Below are 26,458 nucleotides of genomic sequence, written 5' to 3'. Positions count from 1 at the left end.
CCTGTGGTTTGAAAGGGGACGTACAAGGACTTTGTCTAATTTATGTTACAGCCATAATTACAAAAGCAGCAAAAAACAAGCATTAAAAATGCAATAGGTCTCGCCTTTCATTAAGTTAAAGCCATTTGCTTTGCTATACAATACCATTAGCAAAGCAAATGGCTTTAACTTAATGAAAGGCGAGACCTACTGCATTTTCAATGCTTGTTTGTTCTGTGTTGCCTCTTGGTACATTCAACCACTGTGATGTTGGGGCTTATATCGGGGGCGAGGGCTGGATGGCGGGTAATTTGATGCATAGCTTACTATGTACTGGCTCCAAAATATTTGTGTATGCATTTGTAAATAACTATCCATATGCTTTGACTTTATGCTGTTGATAATAAATACACCCAGAAAAGTTATTCTCTGACCAAACGTGTTCTTTTGGTTAGAGTCTTTTGGTCTTGGTCGAGGTACTTTGGCATAGTGTGGTAGTTCTGTAACAGATTGTGTGCTCGTTCCAATTGAGATACGTTGTCTGAAGTGAGTGTGCCTCTATTGTACAGCAGAGGATGCAACAAGTCCGCATTGAGACACATTGGCAGAGCTGCCGGAGTACCGGGACTGTAGGAGCCCAGGGTGCGGCGGGTCTGGATTGAGGTGGGTAGGATGCGTCTCAGTACAAAAATGGCAGAGGGTTAAGAGTTCAGGACTGAGGCACATTGAGAGAGTTGTGCGCGCCCGAACCTAAAACAGGAGAATATGGCGCTGTGCATCCTTGTACTGAAAGAGCAGAGTGTATGGCATGTGAGAATTGAGGTACACTGCCGAAGCTATGCTCGCTCCGGAACTGAAATAGTAGAGGAGGTTGCAGCTCAAGATTGAGGTACTGAAATAGCAGAGGGCGTGGCTTCCCAGGAATCAGAATTAAGGCACACTGCCAGAGCTACGGCGCCCCTGTAATTATAAGGGTGCAGCGGGTCAAGATAGAAGCCCATGGCAGAGCGGTCTGAGTGTTCGGTACCTGACGCAGCAATGTTTACACGCAGGGTTAAGGTGCATCTCCGGCGCGCTGGCAAGAAGCCTCGTGCTCACATGCCTGGTCTGCAGCCAGAAGCAACAAACCCCCATTTCTATGAGAACCAAAGTAAACCAAGATGGCGTCGGACTCTCCAGGCGAGTGCGTGTGCACATCTGTCTGTCCGTGCGCATTTTTTTGTCCGTCCGTACGCGTGCACATCAAGCTTTCCAATCTGAACCGATTACAAAAGGCCCTCACATGGCTGCTAACGCCAGGCGAGACCTAAAAAGGGTGTGTTTAAACTAACAATGCTACAAATAATGGTGATCTAGTGATAAAGTTACCGAGTACATCTGCATCCAATAGCCAGTGTTTCCACCCCGGAGTCACATTAACCATTCTCCACTATCTGATACTGTTGTAAGTAAATATGAGAAATGAGGTTCTCGGGGGGGGGGGGGGGGGAATGGGGATGTTCACTCTCTTTGATGGGGAAGTTCCCCTTCTCTGGTGTGCAGGGACCATGTGTGATGTAGTCTTTCCAGAGCAGCTCACATCACGTTCCCTCCTTTTTACCTGTCATGACATGACCATTTCTCCCTCTTCCATCCAGGCTCCGAGGGATGTTCAGCTTTTCATCACTGTCCGAGTTAAATGATTCTTTAGGGCTGACAGGTGTGTCACCTGTAAAAGGAAAACAATACATGGATTACACTCGCGAAAAAATATTTCCCTGCTCCCATTCTTCCTACTCGTTTTAAAAGTTCTTGTGTCAGTAAAAGGTCCCTTTGCCTCTTTGCACAACATAAACAATGAAACAAACATAAGAAAACATGTGTGCCTCATAACAAACGAGTCAAACAAAAAAATAGACAGCAAAAACAAAAAGCACAAGGTAAACAACAGATAATAGCCAAAAAAACACAAGCAACATAAAGCAAACACAACAAAAAATGAAGTAATACTATAAAACAATCCTACATTTGATAAAACAGCAAATATAAGACAAACTGTAAAAGAAACATAATGCAGACAACACAAAATATACACGTGATACAACACAGAAAACATTAGTCTTAAAATTCAACACAATAATAGCATTGTTAAGGTTTGGCTTATTAATGTTATGGTTCCGAATTTACAGGTCAAAACTAAAGGAAAGTAGGATCTGCTTTTATTGTTACCCCCACTTTTTGCTTCATATGAAGCTGTTTCTGACTAGTCTGACTGGGATCCTGCTTTCTCCCCTAAATTGGTTTGGTAAGTACTTAGGTACATCCCAAATTGGACACTGGTTTACACTCATCAGTCCTTGTGTACGGTACTAAGGTACCAAGGGCATAGGTACAACAGGGGTCCCCCATTGGCTGAAGCATGTTTTATGCCACCCATGGGAGACCACTCAATTTGTAACTACAAGCCTACCATTGAAGCTTGTGTAAGCTGGTGCTAGCACCACTTAAGGATATAGGTTTCACTATATCTAAGGTCACTGCACTTAAAAGCTATAAGTCACCCCTAGAGCAGGCCTTTCAATCCTGAAGGCAGGGTGCTTGGTTATAAGTGTGAGGGTGCCCCTGCATGAGCAGGACACCCCCATAGCCTACAGAGTCCATTCTCCCGGGTTGTGAGACAGACAAATAACATATAGAGGGGCGCTGTGTCATTACGTGGTGGCCATCTAAACACTGGCCGTAACAAATCCTGTCATGTTGGGTATCAAACATGTTGGAATCATACCCCCACACCGTACGTAGGCTGTGTGGAAGGTATGATTCCATGCACCGTAAAGCTCCTTTGGGAGGCTCTCTGTGCTCCCCGGACATGGACAGCAAGCCAGGTCTGCTTACGACCAGAGACATGTTTCTGCCCTGCTTCTGCTTGGGCAGGGGAAGGCAGAACAATAGGTATCATACAGGTGTGACAACCTCCCAGACAGGGTTTAGTGTATTGGGGCAAGGTGGGAGCGCTTGCCAGCGCCACATAGTCTGCGTGCAGGGCACAATGGGTGCCCTCCAAGCATAGTCCAGTTCAAACCAGTTCAGGAAGCCGTTGGCTCCCGCTCTGGCGAGAAACTGGACAAAGGACAGGGGAGTATCCTCCCCCTTGTCCAGCCCCTCCTTTGGGAGGGACCCCTGAATCATCCCAACCCTTTCCCTAAGGTACTTAAGGGCTTACATGAGGGTGGGTCCCTAGATTCGTCGTGGGACAAGATTCATTGCAGACACCACTTCTTCTTCGACTGTCTGGGCACTCTGGACTTCGCTCTGGGAATCAAGGCTGCAACTAGGAAGACTCCTGCTGCTCCTGATCTCGTTGCCCTGCTTGTCTGCTTCAATATCCATGCCTGTACACCATACAGGAACTTTCCAAGGCCTGTGGGCATCTTAAACACCTCAAGGAATCTCCCTTAAAGTGAAGGAGTCACTTCCCTGCATCTGCAGGCACCGCAACTAAGTCTACTGGTCTGCTGACCCTGAGCTCCCACGGACTCCGAAAGGCTCAGCAATACAAGTGGTGGTTCTTCACGCCCCCTCAAGGCTTTCCCTGTCCTCTCACCAAGTTTAAGGCCAGTATCCCTCGTCAGAGCCTCAGGAACCGAACCCCTGTGCACCGCGTCAACTTGCAGTTGCAAAGGCTTGTTGACTTCCTTCCACTAAGATCTTTGGGCTCCTGGTAGCCATAACCTCAGGCATCTCCAGTGAACAAGATCTTCGTCCTCACTGCAACACTTGCATTTTGGGCCTGTTTCATTGGTGAGATGCTTGAGGTCCTCTCTTGGCTCCAGTGCCTCTGGCCTGTGGGCCCTGTTGAGGGTCATCTTCTTATACTTTGAGCTCCCCTGATTGCTCGGGGCCTGCCCTGACTTCCCTGCTTGTGGTGAGTCTCCTGGAACTTGCTGGTCCTGACCCTGCACCTTCTTTGCTTTCCACATTGTTTGCAGTTGCCAAGGCTTGTTGCTGCTCCCGGACACCGATCCCTCAACTTTCGACATCCGACGTGGGCAGCTCGTGAACGGCTACTGGTCTTCCACAGCGTCGCCTGATCCTCACAGCTGCAGCTCCAAGGTCACGGTCAACTCTCCTGTAGCACCCGACATTGGTGGGCATTCGTCTTCCGTGCCTCCTGGTCACTTCCAAGTGGCATAGACTCTGTCCCATCTGCTTTCAGGTAGTTCTCATCCTGAATCCACCTTTAGGTTCCACCGGATTCGACAGCGGTTTCCGACGTCACCCCACAAATATGCACCCGGCTTCCCTGGGGCAGGTATCTTGGTTCCAAAGGTATCCATGGGTGGGGGGGCTCTCCAACATTCTGTCTTCCACTGGGTTTCTTCAGGGTCCACTTCTTTAAAACTGCAACCGCAACTTACCCATTGACTTGAATTGATCTTGCAGTCGTGTTGCCACTCTGCACACGACCTCCGCGGGGCTCCTTACCTCGGGTGGTTCCTTGGGTCCCCGCCATTTCTACGTCTTCTGGGAATAGTCTTGACTTGTGGTTCTCATACCACTATTCTAGTATAAGGTTTGGTCCCCCCCCCCGGTGACCACTGTGTATTACGTCCTACTTACCTGTTTGAATTGAAAAGTATTGTGTGCCTTGAGTGTATCTCCGGCTAGGAGATACCTGTATGTGTTAGCGAGAGTCTTATAATAAATACATATTTTTATAAATACACTGTGTGGTTCTTTTTCACTTAATCTATATCAATAAGATTATGTTCTGGTAAAACAAGCTGCTTTACAATCCTTCTGGACTAAGCCTGAAGGTTGCTCTCCACAGCTACCACTTAGAAAGCTTTCCAGGGTTGTCTAAGACCACTAAAATCACCATTAGGGTTGTCTGGATTGATGCAGGGTGCTACACTTACATAAGTGTGCACCATATACTAAGCCAGCTTTTCACACTCTTACAATGCACAAAGGGTAGAGACAAAGGCGGGAAACAGAGTCAACTGATATTATGTTTACACTCTGAAGAACAGAAAACACATCAAACTAAAGCACAGACTACAAACCCTATCAAAAGATTCATCCAATTAAAAATAAAAAGAATCTAACTCTTAAACCACTGCGAGCACCAGGAAGGTACTGCACAGGTCCGCCACATCTTAATGTCCAGCAACCAGACACAAATGATTAAAGGATCTCCAACAGCAGCCACCAGTTTCTAGACCGCACATTTCACCTCCCCATCGCCCCTGGAATGGAATACCCGCTTCAGCTCAGAACTCCTTGCTACACTGCCTACCAGTCCTTAGATCATGTGGGCAGAGGAGTACACCAGTGACAGACGGTAGATTCATAGTTCAAGGCTTGCTCTTCTAAGGAGCTCTCCATTCCAGCACCACCCCTTCACAGTGAACATAGGTGCCTCATTTGTCTATTTCCACTGCCTCTTCACTGGAGGTGATCTGGCACACAGTAAATTCATTGTTCAGGAAAAAAGTTTCACAGAACTTATTTAAAGCACTTCTGGTCTTTTATGATGAGTCCCTTAGCCTAAGCTGTAGGGCGATGAAGGTGGCAGCTCTAATGACACCGAATCTGTTCCCCCGAATAGAATCCCCTATCATCCTTTGGCTTCTCCCTGGTTTCTCATGAAAACAAGGACACTCCTGTTTCTGAGATAAGTCTTGAAAAATCTGTGGCTTCCCGTTGGTGGGGCCAATAGATGCATGAAATGGGAGGCAACAGATTCCAATTACTTGTTCATTGGCATGCAGCCTGTTCAGAGATGGCTCCACTCACCATCTCAGAGCAAGCAAGGGTTGTTTCTAAGGTAGACATGCATGTACCCATGCAAATGTATGTTTCATTCACCATACTACAGCTGTATGTCTATAATACAGATGTGCCGCTTGGGGCAGCCACACAGTCATTCATCTTTGTGTACCTGGGTGCCTCCAGGTATCAATAAAAACCAACCTCTGCCTTCAATTCATTCACAGTTGGCGTAATTTATGGGCCACCTAATTCTGATTCAATTAGAGGTATTGTTTCTTTAATCAATGGAAATACCTGGATAACAACAATTTACTAACTGTGGGAGACTTCAGTCTCCATATAGATGAGAGTACAGGGAGCCAGCTATAGGCTTTATGCAATCCCTTAAAGGGCTTTGACTGATGACAACTGCTAGGAGCACCAATGTACAGAAACGGCCACACCTTGTATCTTATCCTGGCCTCCGGGCGATGGATGTAAAGTCAATAGCATGGCCAGATCACCGTCTCAGACAACTTTCCATATCTCTAAACGGAGAAAATCCACCACATACCATTTCCACCCTTCACATATGTCGAGAATGGGCTTCCCTCAACACGGATATGACCATGGAGACTCTTCTCAGCCACGGTGACACTATGTGTAGGAGATGATCCATAGTTATATTTTATGCTCCCTCATTAATCTTCTGAGTAAGATGTTTGAGGAAGTAAGTCCAGTAAATCAAAAAAACACACACTAAAAGGTCCAAGAAAACCCACAATTCATGGTTTTCAGAGTCCCTTAGAACACTTAAACCATGTCTGAGTAAAGCCGAATGTCAGTAGAGGAAAACGGAGCCCGACGCAAATACATTGCTCCTGCGCTCAAGTACAACCGCGCCATCAAACAAACTACAGCTCATTTGTACCAAATAAAATCCATGGGGCGCTGACTCAATAAGTCAGAGCTTCAAAGTAATATCTTCCTTTACTAGACCTGTGCGCCTGGAAAGCACCAGTCTGCAATCCCAGGAACGAGGGGCTCGGTATTCATCACAAAAACGGAAACGAACAGTAATAGTATCAAGACCCTCCTCACCCTCCTAACCAAGCTCTATTATATGGTCCAAGTCTAAGGAGGAGCAACGTTTGGATACAGAGGAGCTCATCAACAAAGCTAGGACTCCTCCCTCCGCCCCCCATTAAACCCCTGCACAGTACAGAAGCTGGCAGCAGGACTAAGAAACCCCACTAAAACATTTTTTAACTGAAGCCGCATGGTGTAAGAGACATGCAAAGGAAACAGTGCAGAAAGTGAAGAGTGCACAAACAATTATACAAAATAAACAATGTTCACAGAAACAAATTAATCAAGTTCCCAGACAGACATTGGTTTTGGGGTATATAATATCCACAATCACTGAGTGATCAAGAGCTAATCAGGCGACATGTTGACCCCAATAAGACTTTAAACAGGTCTTCCTCAGGACAAAATAACAGGATTGGACTGTGTTTTGCCATTATGTGTCTGAAATATGTTTTTTGCATCCCCTACAGAGCCAAGGAAGATTCATAATTTTTGGATGCAGGTATAACAAATTGCGCTATTTTAAATAGCGAATTCGTAGTCTGGTAATACTTTACTTTGATAGCTTTATTTCGGTCAGATGACCATAAAAGCACAGATAAAATATATACAAGCATAAAATACATAAATAATTCAGAATTTGAGATAAAAAGTTATTAAACAACAGTTATCAAAGTGAAAACGATCATGAGTACAATGTACATATTAAGCTCTGTAAGAGATAAAAAAAACATTTATAGGGGTCCTAACGCCTTTAAGATTCTGTTGCGCGTATGCCAAACATTAGTCAGGAATTTTGCTAATGCGAAAACAATTGGGCCAGAGAGATCAGTTTTTAAAATTCTGTACATTGGTGCGTATTCCCTACAACCCATGTTCCTTATCAAGGGGAGGAGCCAGTATTTACGTGCTATTTTATAGGCAGGGCAGAAGAAAACCATGTGAAAATCAGTTTCTTCCATGGCATCACAAGCTGGACACTGCTTTAAGGTGGGACCCGAAGACCAGGTACTTGTAAAAAATCTAAACGGCAGTGTGCCGTATCTCCATTGGAGAAACAGCTTCCTGGTAAGTACGGGGGAGATGGAATCCAGCACCCTCTCCAGTCTATAGGCATCCTTGCTCTGCATGAACACGGAAGCTAGGGACCCTTCTGCCTGGGTAGCTTGAGCCCTGTCTAATTTATATTCATGGTAAACCTTAGCCAGGGACCTTTTGGATATTTTCGGTGCGGCTCTCGCCGGGTCACTCCATAGGTCGGGGAGCCCTATTCCCACACAAATGGCTTGGATGTTTTTGACCCAGGGAATACTGAGCGCCATTGGTTCTTTCAAAAGTTCAGCCAATTCCGCCCTGTATTCTACAAGATCAATACTGCTCCACAGCCTACGCCAAAATGCTAGAGGTCTCAAGCTTATTTCATCAGCTAATGGTCGTAGGCCCAGATCTAGCCTCAAGGGGAGGAGCGGAGTACTGGGAGGGAGTGCGGCTATCTGTCTAATAAACTTATTTTCCACTAATGACAGACTCTTACAGGATGTGTGGCCCCATATTTCCGCCCCATACATTATTGCTCCCCGAGCCTGGGCTTTATATATCTGGATCAATGCCCCCAATGGACAGTATGATGAACCGTTCATCATACGAGCAATACCCCCAGTGATCTGCGTGAGTTTGAGGCTTGCCCTACTCTGGTGGGATCCCCAGGTCATGGTCTCGTTAATAGTCACACCAAGGTATTCAAAGGTAGTCACCCTCTCCAGCCGTCCAACTCCCAATTGCGGGTTTGGGCGAAGTTTTTGCCTCGGGTTCAGAACCATATATTTGGTTTTTGCCGCGTTGATTTCGAGCCCCCTATCATTACAAAAGGCCACAAAGGAGTCGAGAATCCTCTGAATACCCATAGGGGTTTTGGATAGCAGCAGGGTGTCGTCCGCAAACATAACTGCGGGCACCCTGCTGCCATTCAATTTCGGAGCATCAGTGTATTCGGTGGCATTCAAATGGGCGATTACCCCGTTGACAAAGAGGCAGAACAGGGTCGGTGCCAATACACAGCCCTGCCTTACCCCCCGGTCAACGGGGAATCTGTCAGTCAGTTCCCCCGCCCTCCCACACCTCACTCGGGCATAGTTGTTGTGATGCAGTCTCTGTAAGATCAAGAGGATGTCCGGGGGGACGCCCATCTCTGCCAAGATGCTCCAAAGTTTCCCCCGGGGCACCAAATCGAAAGCGGCCCGTAGGTCCACAAAAATTGTGTACAAACTACCGCCCTCGATTTTTGCTACCCGCCAGTAGACCAGGTTCAATCTAAAAACCTGGTCCACTGTGGATACCCCCCTCCTAAATCCCGCCTGGTAAGGGCTAAGGGCTCCCACCTCCTCGATCCAGTCCTGTAGCCTATTCAACATCACCCTACCAAACAGCTTCTGCGTCACATCTATCAAGCTGATTGGTCTATAGTTGGCTGGGAGGAGAGGTGAGCCCTTTTTAAAGATAGGGACCACCTCAGCCCCCAGCCAAGTACTAGGGATCTCCATACCACCAATAACTCCATTGAAAAGGGCGGTAAGATAAGGGGCCCATACAGCAGGTTCCTGCTTAAACAAGTCCCCTGGTAGTCCGTCCAGTCCCGGCGCCTTTCCAGGGGCAAGTCCTGTAATGGCAGCAATCACTTCACCGAGTGTTATCAGCTCCCCCTCGTAATCCGGGAAGCCTACCGCATCAGCAACAGGGGATTCTTCCGAGTCAGGGCTATATAGAGTCTGAAAGTGAGCCTGCCACACCCCAGGAGCAATATTCGGCTCTAGTGCCGATTTTAAGTTCCCCGACCCCCCATTCACGATCCTCCAGAACAACCGATGGTCTTGGGTTGCTAGTGCCTTAGTGAGTTTTTCCCACTGTTCTTCCTCCCATTCTGCCTTAGCGTGGGCAGTGAGTTTCTTATAAACTCGCCTGCATTGTTTTAGGGTATCCCCACCAAGACCCTCCTTGATTAGTTTGAGGAGCTCTGTTTTTGCCCTTCTGCAGGCCGGGTTATACCATAGTGTTTTTCCTGGACGCCCCCCTTTTGCCTTTCGCGGACTACAAGTGAGATGGGGTGCCGCAGCTTTTATGAGTTCCTCATGGGCTTTGTATAATTTACCCTGGGAGTCTTTGTTGAATGGTTCGGCGTCCAAGCAACCCACAGTTTCCAAAATGGGAATTATCCCATCATAGAGCCTAGGGAGTTTATTCTTGCTCGAGGCCAAGTGCTCCCACCTGATCCTTCTGCGGTTGTTTTCAAGGAGAAGTACAGGGGTGTTTTCTACCACATTATTCAAAGGTGCTTGGGGGCCAGGATGGACAAGGTCGAGCTCAAGTGCGTTATGATCGCTATCAGACCTATCCATCACCCTGAAGTCCTGGATTGTCGGCCACTTCGCTATTTGAGCCAAAACATAATCCAGGCGGGACTCTCTACCCAGCCTGTTGTAGGTGGTTTTACTGGGTATATCAGATTTTATACGCCCATTACAAGCTCTGAGTCCAAACTTCAGGGTGAGGGCTGTGATTTGCACCGCTAGAGGGGTCCACGCCTTTGGAGGTGGGGCTTCCACCATAGGGACTGACCATTTAACTTCTTCGTCAGATGATAACCCATCCAATAGACCAGGGAGTGGCTCAAAGTGAGAATTAAAATCCCCTCCCACAACATAATATGAGTCACTCGATAGGTCAGTTAGAAAAGTGGAGAGTTCATCTATGGTCGGCGATTCCTTTGCATTCCCCATTGGCCTGGAATATATGTTAATGAGCACCAGTTTAACTCGGTTGGGCCATAATAGAGAAATTGCAAGGATGTCCTCAGAGTTGGTCGGCATCCGAGTTGCCACACAACCCAGGTGGGATGCAACCCAAGTAGTGAGTCCTCCTGACGGCCGGCCTTTGCCCTCCCATCTCGCTGGAATGGAGAATGACATGTAGCCCTGATGGCCATGTTCCTCTCTGGCCCAGGTCTCCTGGAACATACATATGTCCCCCGACTCGATGTAATTTACCCAGTCCAAGTCTTCCAGTTTGTTGGCGAGGCCAGCGATATTCCAGCAGATTAGTCTCAAAAATCCGGAGGTGTTAGGTGCCGGACCAGGAGAATTGAAAAGTGTAATTCCGGGCTCCACTGAAATCGGGGATACTAACGTAGTACTAACAGTAGGGGCCGGTAAATCAAAAGGACTACTGCGGACATTCTCCACCAATGATGTGTCAATCTGAGTTCCAAGGGCGTTGATAACATTATGGGCCAATAAGTTATCCAAAACAGCCAGATTGTTCAGTGGCCCATCCAATTCGAAGCACGACGACGTCACGGGAGGTGCACCAAATGGTGGACGTCGACGCCCACCTGGGCTACAAAAAAAAAAAAAAAAAAAAAAACAAAGGAAAGACTACGAATCCGGACCCAACCACAAGATCGCGGAATAATGCACAGCATAGTGAATCCAGAAAGATTCACGCTGCAAAACTGCAAATACCACTATCCACAGCCATTGACTTGTAACTAGAGAGTCAATCAACCCCATCCAAACCATTCAGGCAATTAAAACGATTAAAATGGAAGTAGGGCCTGTCCTGCACTTGAAGATTTGGACGTTGTACCTGATCCCTGTATCTATGTCTGTGTTCCACCCTCACCCACTCATCTTGTGTCGGGATGTGGTGCATATGGGTAGGGGGGAAAAAAAAGGATACTGGCATGGTCTGGATAGTAGAGTCCAGTGACCTATTTATTCCTTTACAAATGTGCCGCACAGTGCCCGGGTCCTTAAAGCTTGTCAGGATACAGTCCCCTATTATTGATTTCCTTGTTTTACCTAACCAGGGGACCCTTCTTACCATAATAATCTCATTATTAAAATGGGACGGTAGGGGTCGATTCCAATTCAGCCATTTAATGACCTTATATTTTAGTGATTGGTAATCTTCGTTCTCCCCTAGTCTTAGGCGGGGGACGCCTGCTAGGACCACCGTTAGACTATTAGCCTCTGGCGGCAAGTCTGGTCTCCGTGGACTTGGAGCCGACCGACCCGGGGAGGGTAGAGAGATACCACCAACTTCTAGATTGCCGTCAATAGTCCCCGAATGGGAACTTTGAGAGGCAGAATTCATTGTCTCTCTGGGCCTATTAGATACATTGCAGCGCGGTGCCTGGTCTAAGACAGCCGTTAATGGTTGCAAAGGAGGGGCAGTAGTCGCACTCTGGGGGGAGACTTTGTTATTACCCTTCGTGATTCCTTTTTTAGTAAGGTTTCCTGCGGAGGGATAAGGTCCCGTGTTATTGGATTGCTTACTAGCTAAGATGTTCAGATTAGTAAGAGCTGTTTCCAATAAAGTGAGCCTACTCTCTACTTTAATCAAACTATCGCTAATGGGCTGTAGAAGAGAACGCAGTAGCGATTCTAAGCTCCCTATAGCTGTAGAAAAGTTAGATGTATCAGCCACTGGGATGTTTAGAATAGTAGCTCTAGTTGGACTAGAGACCTTTGAGAGAAGAGCAGTGGGGGCAATCTTATTATCCCTCCCATGCTGGGGTACAAGTGTGTGTTTTTTTCCGAAATCTAGATGCGACGGTTTGGCTTTCCCCCTGCCCCCCGTTGACTTTTTACTACGTTTACTCGGTGGGGGCCTATGCAACTCTACCTCAACTCGTTGTTTAGGCTTACTTTTCTTGGCTGCATGCGGAGGTGGGGTTTGTGTGACCAGATTAACAGGGGTAGAACAAGACCCTGAAGGGGTTATATCTAGGAGTTTTCCAGGGGCCAACTCAGGGGAAGTGGGGGTGTCCCGCAATAAGAGAGGGAAGTCCTCAGGGGTCAGAGGTTTTAGGCTAAGTGGGGGCATGCCATCCTCTTGGGTAATGGGATACGGGATGATCTCTGGCAGGGGCGTATTCTTCATTGAATCAATGGAGCGCCGCCGCTCAGCCCTGCGTTTCTCCAATGAATTTTCCTTACCTACATCTTCTTTAGTAGGTTTGAAGTACTTGTCCAACGACCCTGCCTTGCAGCCCCCTTCCTTGGCAGTGGATTTGCACGGTCCTGGAGAGGGCATCCTCCTAGACTCGTTTGCGTTTAGGAGGAAAGGGGTATGGCCCGGCCCGGCCTCCTTTGGCCCCTGACGGCCACAGACGGCCCGCCCTTTGCCCGGGCTTAGCCCGGCGCGTCCCGCACGCGTCCCGCGAAGCGGGTCCCTCTGTGGTTTTATGCGCCTCCTGGCGCTTGCTGCACGTCACCACGTCGCGCCGCCGCTGAGGCTGCCGGGAATTGCAGTCCCGGGGCGGCGACGCGGAAGATACTGGTGTCCGTTTGACCCTTGGCGGTGGCGGCGATGGCGGCAATGGAGTAGCGTGGCAAGGCTCCGCAGGTGAGTTTGTAGTTAGGCTGCTCCCCCCCGCTCCGCCGGTCCCTCTGTGGTTTTATGCGCCTCCTGGCGCTTGCTGCACGTCACCACGTCGCGCCGCCGCTGAGGCTGCCGGGAATTGCAGTCCCGGGGCGGCGACGCGGAAGATACTGGTGTCCGTTTGACCCTTGGCGGTGGCGGCAATGGAGTAGCGTGGCAAGGCTCCGCAGGTGAGTTTGTAGTTAGGCTGCTCCCCCCCGCTCCGCCGGTCCCTCTGTGGTTTTATGCGCCTCCTGGCGCTTGCTGCACGTCACCACGTCGCGCCGCCGCTGAGGCTGCCGGGAATTGCAGTCCCGGGGCAGCGACGCGGAAGATACTGGTGTCCGTTTGACCCTTGGCGGTGGCGGCGATGGCGGCAATGGAGTAGCGTGGCAAGGCTCCGCAGGTGAGTTTGTAGTTAGGCTGCTCCCCCCCGCTCCGCCGGTCCCTCTGTGGTTTTATGCGCCTCCTGGCGCTTGCTGCACGTCACCACGTCGCGCCGCCGCTGAGGCTGCCGGGAATTGCAGTCCCGGGGCGGCGACGCGGAAGATACTGGTGTCCGTTTGACCCTTGGCGGTGGCGGCGATGGCGGCAATGGAGTAGCGTGGCAAGGCTCCGCAGGTGAGTTTGTAGTTAGTCTGGTAATAGTGATATTCTAGCAAATCACATACAATAACATATGCGAAATGAGAAATCCCACCCTCCCCGCGGATTGCATCAATGGGTTATGTAAAGGATGTGTCCGCCTCAATCAGGGGGTTCACAGCCCTTACTTACAGCAAAGAGCAGAGTAGCTATACACTGGGGAAGAGGCTCATTTCCAACTGCTGAGGCAGGAGTTTTGCAATGAAGCAGCTCAAAGCTATGCAACACTGATCCCGATAACGGCACACCCACTGGACATATGCAGACCATTATCACTATACCTTCAAGAGCTAGTCTCAGAGGCCAGGGAAAAGATGCCAAAAACTATATTCAGCTTAGAATAAGGTGGGAAATACGGCAGGAGGCAAGATGGCGGCCGCTGCTGGGGCTGTGTAAGCTGACTCGCCCTTACCTACGGATGCATACTCCTTCTCCTCAACTTTAAACCCCGGTAAAAATCTCGATTAAGCCCCTCGGGAAAAAAAAAAAAAAAACTCTGAACCGGATGATTTGGCAATCCTGGCTTCCAAATCGGTGGATATCGCCGTTTTTGCCGTTTCTGCTGGCGCCCTGGAAAACTCTCGGCACTGCAGCCTTATCTGCACGTACTGTGTATCTGCTTGGCGATATGCCGCCGAAGGTCGGAATGCGAGGATCAAAGTACCGCGGCCCCCCCTCAGGGAATTCAGCTGTTGTTGAACATCAACAATCTACTTCTAATTCAGCTGTTAAGACTAGTGCGGGAAAATGTGGCCCCGTAAGTACTCCAGCTGGGGGGGAAAAGTAAGAATAATGTTAAAACTGTCCCCGCTATATTAAAAATTCATGGTGAAAAGCAACATGACGGAAAGGGGAAAGACAAATCCGAAACGCCAAAGAAAACGCTGGCTTTAACCTTACCTCAGGCGATGCCGCATGAGCCTTCTATTTTGACAGTTGCGTCTGCAGCTGGAGGACTCCCGAGTCATGGGGTGGATGAAATAACTGAGGTTGCTGTCAAGGGGATATTGGTGCCTGCCAGCGAAGTTTCTCTGGCTGATAGTAACTCTGGACAAATCTACGCTTCCAGTGTGTCAGCCCAGTTGCATTACGGATCCTGTAGTTCTTTCTGAGAAGTGTTTGAGTAAGGACATCTCCGGACACAAAGTGTGTCAACCCAGTTTCATTATGGACCTTGTAGTCCTCTCTAAGAACTGTCCGAGTAACTCCTTTTCTACTGATCCGATATGCTCAGCAAAACTCAGTGTTGATGCACCGGTGGCTTATAAAGATGAGGAAGTGGGTGATAAGTTTTATTCACTTTCTGACTACTCCTATTCTTCCGATGATGCGTCAGGTGTTGGCGCAGATAACAGTGATGGCAGTAGCTTACATGGGGATGAGGAGAGCGATAGAACATTGTTGGGTCAAGAGCGCACCACCACCATGTCTAATTCCAAGGCATCAGTGAACTCAAATCAGGATGGAGCCGGTTTAATGACATGGGATTATTCATTTTCTCCAGTTTTGAACAGCAATATGAATCCAGTAGAGGTTCTATCTGTTGATAATGGAAAGGCAATGGATCCTCACAAAGATGAAATTACGCTCCCAATTATATATCAAACTATCATGGCCCTCAGAGAAGAAACCAGATCTGAGAGTCTAAGAACTCAGGGGGCCTCTCGCGAACTTCAAAACTCCATCAGAAGAGTTGCCAAGTCATGTTCTGATTTTCTACCAGAATGGGGGAGGCTGAAACTCGAATCTCTCAATTAGAAGATGAGCTAACTGCCCAAAAAACACTTACAGAAACCTTCAAATCCTTGAAGGACGATACGGTGTGGAAATTAACAGATTTAGAAAATCGCACTCGGCGGAACAATCTCCGCATTCTTGATATTCCTGAAGGGAAAGAAGGTGGTGATGTCCGTCAATTTGTGGTGGATCTTTTTACTGCTGCATTTCCAGAACTTCAACAATGGGATTGGCAAGTACAAATTCAAAGAGCCCACCGCTTCCCCTTTAACATCCGCAATAAAAGCGGTGCACTAACTGATCAGAGACCTTGTGCAATTCTTATTTCATTTAATAATTTTCTAGCTAGAGAAGCTGTATATGACCTAGCTAGACCGGATAAAAAGCGCAAGGCCATGGGGTGTGATTGTTTTGTACGACCTGACTTTTGCTAGGTTACTGTAGAGAAGCGATGGCTCTTGCGACAATTGATCTCTGGCTTTCAAGCTAAAGGCGCTCAGGCTTTTCTTCTTAGTCCCGCGAAATTAAAAGTAATTTTTCAAGGGCAAACTCATTTTTTTCTGTCCGAGATTTTGGCTCGTGAATTTTTGTCTACCATTTGAACACAAGTTGGTCGCACACTGCTCGTCACACCACCAAGTTGCCCCAAAGGACTGTGGTGAATGTAGTGGCGACGGCGGGTACGCCTATGCCATGATGTGTAAAAGGAAAACAGTATGTGTACCATTAATATTTCTGGGCTAAATAACCGCAAAAAAAGGAAACTTTTTGCAAAAATAATTAGCCAATTACATATTGAAATATTATGTGTACAGGAAACACATATTTCTTGGTGTAATCGAAATTGGCTCAGAGATCTGGGCCTTGTTTTATTAGCCTGTACACATCAAGGCACAAATACCCGTGGAGTTGCAATTTTAGCAAAGTTTGGGACCATTGTCTGTCGACGAAAGAAAGAGGATCAATTTGGTCGTTGGGCCATCCTTCTAGCAGATATTTGTGGTTCTCTTTTCACGATCCAGAAATTTTGAATAAACTTAATGTAGAATTAGCTACTTGGCCATCTCCGTTGGTTATTTGTGGAGATTTTAATATTCATCTAGAGCATAATTTTAATTTAACAGGTGGTATACCATATTCTGGCCGCAAGCATAAAACATTTAAGGCTTTACAGGGCCTGATTGTAGAATATGATCTGGTGGACATATGGTATAGACCTAGATCTGGCGAGCCTGAATATACTTTTTTCTCTAATCCACACAAAAACCTAGTACGGCTTGATTATTTCTTCTGTTCACAACCATTAGCTGACAAGGTCATTATTAGTCTACATCCTAGACTTATCTCCGATCATAATTCATTAATGATTGAGATCCCATTATATAATCTTCCTAAGAATTTGAACACCTGGACATTTGATAAAAAACTTATTAGAAGTGACCTATTGTCAACACATAGTCAAATGGATTTCGGAATTTTTCAATATAAATAAAAGTACCGCTCCTGAAACTATGGTCTGGGACGCATTTAAAGCTGCCTTACGTGGGGAAACACTTAGTTTCTCACTATATCTTCAAAAGGAGACTAAAGCTCTGATTAAATCCTGGATTGATGAACTAACAACCGCAGAAACTGAACTTATCAAAAAGATAAATACAGCTCAAAATATTGACGAAAGCTTAAATTTAATCTCGGCTATTAAGTCCAAAATACATTTACATTTTGCTGAAGAGATTGCATCAAATTATATTCAACATCGTTCAGATATTTTTGAACTCGGTGAATAAACGGGGAAACTTCTGGCCAAGCGTATTAAACAAAGAGCTGTGGCGAATAATATTTGTAGGTTAAAGGATCAGCAAGACCAAATTGTTGATACCCCATCGGGCGTATTAAATGTATTCCATAATTATTATCGCCAACTTTATACGGCTGAAAAAGAAGCCTCTAATGAAAGTATTATGGGAGATTTAAATGGTATAACCACAAGCAAAGTGACCACGGAACAAAATGAGATTCTTAGTTCTCCAATTACCTGGGATGAGATTGAGACTGCTATTCTATCTCTCGCATCTGGTAAAGCAGTTGGGACAGATGGCATCCCCCTGGAGTTTTTTCAGAAATTTCGAGAAACGTTGAAACCTTTTTAATTTCATTATTTCAGCTTGCCCAACGTGGATTAACCCCTGAATCTTGGCATAAGACTATGATCATAGTATTTAAGAAGAAGGGGAAACCGGAACTCAATCCAGGTTCTTATCGACCGATCACACTCATCACGGCTGACAGCAAGATATATGCCAAAATAATTGCTACTAGGCTTTGTTCTGTTATTATTCCATTAGTATGCCAGTAGCCCGGTGGCAGTGGGCTTGCTGGTTGACGCTTGGATTGCTGGTCGCGATCATCCTGCTCTCCGCCCCCGCTGATTACTAGCGCAGGCGATGTACATTTGTATTGTATTTTACTGCTTTTAACTCATCTTCAAAGTTTGTGCAGGTATCTTACCTTTTGCGGTTTCAGAGGTGGGTTGCCAGGGCGGGTTGGTGCACTTGCGGGCTTCTAAGCAGCAACGGGCGCCATCTTAGATCGGGCTGCCTTCCTTCCTAGCCCTGCCCCTCCTCCACCGCTCCGCCCCTACTTAAGAGCCTTGACCTGTCCTTCTACTATGTTTGCAAGTAGCCCGGTGGCAGTGGGCTTGCTGGTTGACGATTGGATTGCTGGTCGCGATCATCCTGCTCTCCGCCCCCGCTGATTACTAGCGCAGGCGATGTACATTTGTATTGTATTTTACTGCTTTTAACTCATCTTCAAAGTTTGTGCAGGTATCTTACCTTTTGCGGTTTCAGAGGTGGGTTGCCAGGGCGGGTTGGTGCACTTGCGGGCTTCTAAGCAGCAACGGGCGCCATCTTAGATCGGGCTGCCTTCCTTCCTAGCCCTGCCCCTCCTCCACCGCTCCGCCCCTACTTAAGAGCCTTGACCTGTCCTTCTACTGTGTTTGCCAGTAGCCCGGTGGCAGTGGGCTTGCTGGTTGACGCTTGGATTGCTGGTCGCGATCATCCTGCTCTCCGCCCCCGCTGATTACTAGCGTAGGCGATGTACATTTGTATTGTATTTTACTGCTTTTAACTCATCTTCAAAGTTTGTGCAGGTATCTTACCTTTTGCGGTTTCAGAGGTGGGTTGCCAGGGCGGGTTGGTGCACTTGCGGGCTTCTAAGCAGCAACGGGCGCCATCTTAGATCGGGCTGCCTTCCTTCCTAGCCCTGCCCCTCCTCCACCGCTCCGCCCCTACTTAAGAGCCTTGACCTGTCCTTCTACTGTGTTTGCCAGTAGCCCGGTGGCAGTGGGCTTGCTGGTTGACGCTTGGATTGCTGGTCGCGATCATCCTGCTCTCCGCCCCCGCTGATTACTAGCGCAGGCGATGTACATTTGTATTGTATTTTACTGCTTTTAACTCATCTTCAAAGTTTGTGCAGGTATCTTACCTTTTGCGGTTTCAGAGGTGGGTTGCCAGGGCGGGTTGGTGCACTTGCGGGCTTCTAAGCAGCAACGGGCGCCATCTTAGATCGGGCTGCCTTCCTTCCTAGCCCTGCCCCTCCTCCACCGCTCCGCCCCTACTTAATCGTGCAGCATGTGTCAGCGCAGCGGACGAGCGCAGCGGGCGCGACGTAGGCGCGCCGGAGTTGCGCCAGAGTTAAGCCCGTCTGCGCCCGCCGGCGGCCGACCGGGGCTAGGGGCACGAAAGGCTGCCCGTTTACTTACGTACTCACCTGCACTACTACTCTCATATTGGGTCCCTGGAACGGTTGACCCTTCGATCAGTACCCACCTGAGACAGCTTGATTTATGTTCTTCCCCACCTTACCGTCCTCCTAGTATCAGCCCACCCTTATTTCCTTTATCCAATACACCATCCTGCACCATCTTGCCCCCCCCCAGCCCCCCCAGCACCAATTTGTAATACTTCAGCAATACTCTTAAACACTCTGGTCTGCGGTTAGTCATACGAGCTATTTGACTACATTGACACCCATAATCCAAACCTCATATTCTTAACGGAGACCTGGTTTAAGGCAGACTCCCTACCCAATGTATTAGCCGCATTGCCTCCATCATACTCTGCCATTCGAGCAGATCGGCCTGAGGGCAAGCGGGGTGGCGGAGTAGCCTTAATAGCCCGGACAGACTTCTGCTTCCAGATTCTCCCCTCCTTACCCATTCCTGAGGTAGATTACCTTGTAGCTCGTTCAACTCTCCATCAGGTACCATTCACCTTTGTCTTAATTTATCGTCCTCCCCAGCTAACCCCATCCTTTCTCCCTAGCATTCAGGCTCTCTTAGCCACCTTGGTGGTTAACAATTCATCGGTACTAGTGCTAGGGGACCTAAACTTTTGGCCCAATGAACCTGCTGAGAGCCCTCAATCCAAAGATTTTACAGACTTCATGATTTCCTTGAACTTCTCACTGCTCACTCATGGCCCCACACATACCCACGGTCATATGTTGGATCAAATCTGGGCGCTAAATATTCCATCCACACGCCCCATAATTTCCCCGTGCTCCTGGTCCGACCATTCTATTATTTCCTTTTCCCTTGCACTGACCGCATTGGTCAAACCTCCTCTTCCTAAAAACATTTGGGTCAGGAAATGGGGTAAAGCGGACATGCCCTCCTTCTGTTCAACTTTGGCCAAAACCGCTCCCGACCTTACAGATCTCACTGCTACGTCGCAACTGGCCGCCATTGATAATTGGCTGACTTTGGCAGGCGACGAATTCGCCCCCATGAGGCGACTCACTGTCAAGCGGGCCCATGCAGCCAATCGATGGTTTACCTTAGAGCTAAAAGAACAGAAACTAGCAGCTAGAAGAGCCGAGCGAGCCTGGAGGAAAGACTACAGCCCAGAGCTAAAGACTATATATCTGTCTGTTTTAAAAACTTATAAAGCGGGCATTCTAGCGGCTAAAACTGCATTCTATACCAGCAGGATTATGGCAGCTGAGTCTCGCTCAAAGGAAATCTTTACTGCGGTCCATGAATTAGCATTATCCAGTCGAACCACAACTACCATTCCCCCCTCTCAGTCCTTCTGTAACTCGCTCAATGAGTTTTTTATTGATAAAATACTCAAAATCAAACTTAACATTCCACCACCCTCCCTTACATTTGTCAATTCTTCCCCTCCCCCCACTGTCCCCAAACTTAACCTTATTCCACCATTAACTGAGGACACCTTCTTCTCATTACTTCACCGAGTCAAATCCGGTTCTCCCTTAGATTTTGCCCCCGCCCATATCCTCAGGGAAATCTATTTATCTTCCCCCACTCCCCCTTTGACCCTCCTCAATGACTCGCTAAAGAAGGGAAACGTTCCTGACATACACAAATCAGCGGTTGTCATACCTATTATTAAAAAACCTGACGCTGATCCTTCCTCCCCCTCCAACTACCGTCCCATTTCCCTACTGCCTTACCTAGCAAAAATTTTGGAAACTCACGTCACAACCACCTTAAGCACTCATGTTGAAATCAATCACTGTCTTTCCCCCCGTCAAGCCGGCTTTCGCCCATTGCACTCCACCGAGAAAGTGGTGATCTCGGTAATGGACGTGCTACGTGAAGGCATTGACACCAACCTTCCGCAAGCCTTGATTTTATTAGATCTGTCCGCCGCCTTTGACACGGTGGATCATTCCATTCTTCTCAGCCGTGTCAGGGCGGCGGGCATAGAAGGCTCTGCCTTCTCGTGGATTGAGTCCTTCCTCACAGGGAGGGCCCAAGCCATCCATTTGGCCAATTTCACCGCTGACTTTCGCAAAGTGGAGTGCGGAGTCCCTCAAGGCTCATCACTTTCCCCACTTTTATTTAATTTGTACATCTATCCCCTCATTTTTTCGTTACAGCAGATGGAGGTCACGGTGTTTAACTACGCTGATGATCTCCAGCTAATCTTTAATCTCTCCAACTCCCCCTCATCTGCTTCCAATGTTCAGACCGTAATGACATTCATTCAGGACTGGATGAACTGCAACCACCTCAAACTCAATCCGGACAAGACTGAGTTAGTCCTGACCGGAGGTGGTTGCAGTCCATGGACCTCTGCCCACTGGCCCTTGTCACTTGGTGCTCCCCCTCTTCCTGTCCCTAAGGTCAAAACTCTTGGGATTTCTCTTAACACACAACTCTCTATTCACTCACATGTGGGTTCAGTGGTCTCTGCTTGTTTCTTTTCTTTAAGACTAATTAGGAAAGTATCCCGCTTTTTTTCCCTTCCTGCTTTAAAAATCATTGTGCTGGCCATGGTACTGTCGAGAGTTGACTATGGTAACATCATTTACAATGGAGCTCCAGCATATGCGTTCCATCGCTTGCAGCTCATTCAGAATCAAGCGGCTCGTTTGATCTATGGCTTACCCAAATACCATCGTGCCACTCCCCTGCTTAAAGCTTTGCATTGGCTCCCGGTGAGGGAGCGTGCCCTTTTTAAACTGGGTTGCCTTACCTTTCAGGTTAGATCAGGTACAGCCCCCGAGTTCATTTGCGCCGCCATAAAACCGTACCTCCCAGGTCGTGAACTCCGCTCTGCCCATAGGGCCTTCCTCATCATTCCTCGTTTCAAGAAAAAGAAATCTGGCGGAGCGAAATTTGCTGTTCTCGCCCCGCTTTTTTGGAATTCTCTCCCTCCTGCTCTCCGATCTTCTCCGTCATACACACAGTTTCGGAAAGACCTTAAAACCCTGTTATTTGAGCAAGCTTATACTGTCTAGCCCTTCTGCCGACCGCTACTGCATCACTTAAAGCGCCATGAAACCGCATGGTATACGTGCGCTTAACAAATGCTTTTAAATTCAAAATAGTATCCTCTAGACAACATGGGTTTATCCCTGGTAGAGATACCACTGACCATATACGGAGAACAATTGCCCTTTTTGATTGGGCACAAGTGACAGGATCTCCGCTAGGGATGCTCCTATTAGTTAGTTAGTTAGTTTTACATTGGAAGGGATTTTCCTCTGAATTTATTCAATCTATTCAAGCCTTATATATATCACTTGCAGCCGTCATTCGTATATCCGGTCAAAATTCACAAACATTTAATATCACCAGAGGTACCCGACAGGGCTGTCCTTGTTCTCCATTATTGTTTTCTCTTTATATTGATCCTTTTTTAGAGAAACTTGAAAGGGAAACAAATATAGAACCCAGTATCTTTACATAACATTTCTTATAAAACATTGGCCTATGCCGATGACATTGCTATATTCACTAGTAATTTACGGCAAGCTCTTCCTATTGTGAATATTTGTGCAAAACGATTTGGGGATCTCTCTGGTTTCAAACAATCTGGATAAAACGCAATGTCTACATTCAGATAGATCCCGTCCCGTTAATATCACAACTTCAGAGGCTACTTATTTGGGGGTCAAAATCACATCCGATGTAGAACGTATCCCTGAACTTAATATACTACCCGCTATTCAAAATATTAGCACTACTTTGGAAAGACTTAATCATCTGCATCTATCATTATATGGCCGCTGTAATGTTATTAAAATGACTATTTTTCCAAAATTTTTATATTTTTTTTAGAAATATTCCATTAATTTTTTCGTCCTCTCTCTACGCCAAAATTGAACAGACTTGTTTCCGCTTCTTATGGAGCTATCGAAAACCTAGAAGGGCAAAAAAATGGATGATTTTCCCAAGATTAAGAGGTGGTTGGGGTATACCGAATTTTTTTCTCTATCATTTGGCTGCTTTATTTCAACATAAGGAGATACTTGTGACTGCAACAACAGCTAGGTTAGACTCCAACAATCCTTCAATTTATGAGATGCTTTTAGGAGAACATGCCCGACAAAGACTAGTCAAGACCCTGGAACCTAGTTATTACAAGAAAACTAGATTCAAAACACTCAAATCGGCATATTCTCTATGGCAGATAATTCAGAAGCTTTTTAATATTCCTAATATCAACCTGTACACTCCTTTTTCAGCTTATGGCTTATTACCCTTAATATTCCAAGATAAGATTACGTTTAGATGGGCGGATGTGGGTATTCAGGTCATTGGGGATATTTGCCAAAATGGTAGTTTGAAGTCATTTATACTCTTACAGAAGGAATTTGGCCTCCCTAAATGTGACTTTTTTAAATTTTTACAAAATTCGTAGTTTTCTTTGCGCTAAACTACAAATGGGCCAGGGGAATTTGGATCCAATTAATATAGTTGAAGTGCTTTCACAACAATTACGCATCGGGTCAATATAGCAGATACTGTTGGCCGAATTTTCTGATGATTTAATAATGCAATGTGTCCGTTGCGAACGGAAATTAGATAAAACATGTACTAATTTGGTTAAATCATTAGAGTTGGCTAATTCTGTTGTTATGCCTGGCAGTCTGAAATCGCAACATTTCATGTCAGTCTTTGATTTGTATTATTCCCTTGCCAAAATTTCGAAATGGACCCAATCTATGGGGAATTCCGGTCATTCGTGTAATCGCTGTGGATTGTATGGGGCTGATTCCATACATATGTTTTTTTTATGTCCATGCTTAAACAATTTTTTTCAGGACATAATGGGCTTCCTAAATTTAATCTTATTAACTCCTGTTACATTTACTCCTGAGCTGGTTATTTTTGGTGTTGAAAGTGAGGAGGAAACAATATCTCGGGGAAATGCTGAAATTAGTTTTCTTTTTATATCTATGTCTATTGTGAGATTATGTATAACCACTAACTGGATCAATCCTGATGCTCCTACATTTTGTAATTGGAGATCAAGGTTACTGTCACTATATAATTTAGAATTATCTGTCTATAAAAAACGCGGCCCCAAGAAACAATGTTGGGGGCAAAAAATGTGGTCCCCGATTACTAAGTGGCAGATGCTATTGTATAATTCAGCTTCGTATTTTTCATTCTTTATATAACTGAAAACTCATCCTTTTTATTTCTGATTTGTATGGGATGTACAAACTTTGTAATTTCACGTTGTGTGTATAGTAAATCAATAAAACCCAAAAAAAAAAAAATAAAAAAAAAAAAAGAATAAGGTGGGAAATACAATGAACCTGGTCTTGTTCACCGATGGATATGGAAACCTTACATGAGACGTCATATCAGTAATCGTTTATCCTTGGTATGACATGAAATGTGAAAACAGTCGTAAGAAGTCGAACAGTCCTCAATGTCACTCAGTTTATGCTATGGATAAGCACCAATGGAAAGGTGTTACTTTAACTTAGTGTGAAAACCTAAATAAAATTTAAAAACAAATATTAAACAAACAGACAGCCTCAAGCTTGGCCTGCCCATCACTAGGCCTATAACCATCCTGTAGCCCTAGATCCTCTGAAAAAGCAGAGATCATGCTTCTTGAAAGAAAGCAAGGTCACAAAACATTATCGTACGTCACAGACATGGTACAGCTTGCTTACTTTGGGATGACTCCTGGTTGTCAGAGAAGCACACCTCTTCCTTTTCACTTGCCTTTAATGAAAACACCGTATGCGTAATCAGAGGTCCTGAAAATGTAAGAAAACAAACTATTTTAGACTCTAAAGGTCTGTTAACAGCAATCATGATCTCTTTGTTACTTATGTGTCAAACATCTTTACGCGAGAGCAGAGCCAGTACTATCTAGCACAAGTACCCGAAGTGTCTTCTGTGGTAAACAATACAAATGAAATACAGTAGTAGACAGAGCTAAATCTAAACAGAATAATGCAGGGAGAGAACTAAAACAATGGAAAAAGAATGAGTCCAGGACAAGGCACTGGCCGATTACTAAATATTGTAAACATTACAGCCCTCCATTAAAATACAACATCCATTAACAAAGATAAGAGATTAATCATTTTTGAACAAAGTAAGAAAGTATATTACCACCCTAAACAGTGTAAACTTCTAATAATCTCTAGACAGCAGCATCTAAACATACTTCAACATGCCAAGGGCCTGGGGGATATAATCTCAGAAGCAACAATTTACCTCATTGTTAGAAATTGTAATCCCATGACGGAGAACTAAAGGCTGCAGCTTAAATCTTGCTTCTAGACCAAGCAGACACACAAAATGACTGACAAAGAATCTATTATATTATTAGAAAATCCACACATACACCACAGTTCTGAAACATATTCAGGCTACTTCAAAACAATCCTGGTGAAATCAGCAGAGATTCCTAATAGAGTCTGAGATTACAGCCAACAGATCCTCTTTCTTTTTTTCTGAGAACTAGAAAAAGAATCAATAACATAACCCAATGCTTTTCAATTCTAACTTTGCAGGTTCAAGTCCCTAAATTTCATGACTCAATGCTTATCCCTTTACCCTCATGCACAGTCGTTTTTTAGGTCTAGCATCAGCGCACATGCGCTGTCTGCAAGACCTCTTGGAGTCACTCCTACTGAGTAAGTAAGTAATTGTTTATTTGTACATGATTAATTAAAATCTTTACAAAATAACATAAAACATCGAAATAAGTGTTTAAAAATTCGTTAATACATTGCCTTAAGCTAAAAATTTACTTAAGATCAGTTAAGTAACCCTAAAGAGTTTTTTAGTTGTCATCAGGTGCTCTTAAGTCTTTTACGCATTAAATCAAAAAACTTTACGACCTGGCAGTTCAGTTTGGTATATTTCGGGTTAAAACGCAGTATTACAGCTTGTCTACAAGTCCTTATGCCATACTGCTTAAAGAAAGGGCGTAGTAAGTTATGCCTTAAGTCATTTAATTTAGTGCAAATACAGATCACGTGAACAATGTCCTCCTTGCCAGTTTTGCACAGTCGGCACTGCTCTGAGGAGTTATTCCTCTCCCAAGGTGGCAAATGTGGGGGTATAGGA

At 46.0% G+C, this 26,458-nt stretch overlaps 1 protein-coding gene across 2 annotated transcripts in view; it reads right to left on the bottom strand.

Annotated features, from left to right (window-relative positions):
• LOC146859480 (uncharacterized) overlaps positions 1–26,458 on the bottom strand; it is a 187,619-nt gene that overhangs the window by 96,484 nt on the left and 64,677 nt on the right. For both annotated transcript variants that reach the window (XM_085650209.1, XM_085650208.1), the window contains exons 3-4: positions 25,048–25,134; positions 1,580–1,687 (exon numbers count right to left, since the gene is read on the bottom strand). In XM_085650209.1, the coding sequence (XP_085506335.1) occupies positions 1,580–1,687; positions 25,048–25,134 (195 nt within the window). The remainder of the gene's footprint in view (positions 1–1,579; positions 1,688–25,047; positions 25,135–26,458) is intronic.

The sequence above is a fragment of the Triturus cristatus genome, chromosome 3_2 (genome assembly GCF_964204655.1).
Source record: "Triturus cristatus chromosome 3_2, aTriCri1.1, whole genome shotgun sequence".
NCBI classification, from domain to species: domain Eukaryota; kingdom Metazoa; phylum Chordata; class Amphibia; order Caudata; family Salamandridae; genus Triturus; species Triturus cristatus.
This window is presented reverse-complemented; position numbering and strand designations above follow the sequence as displayed.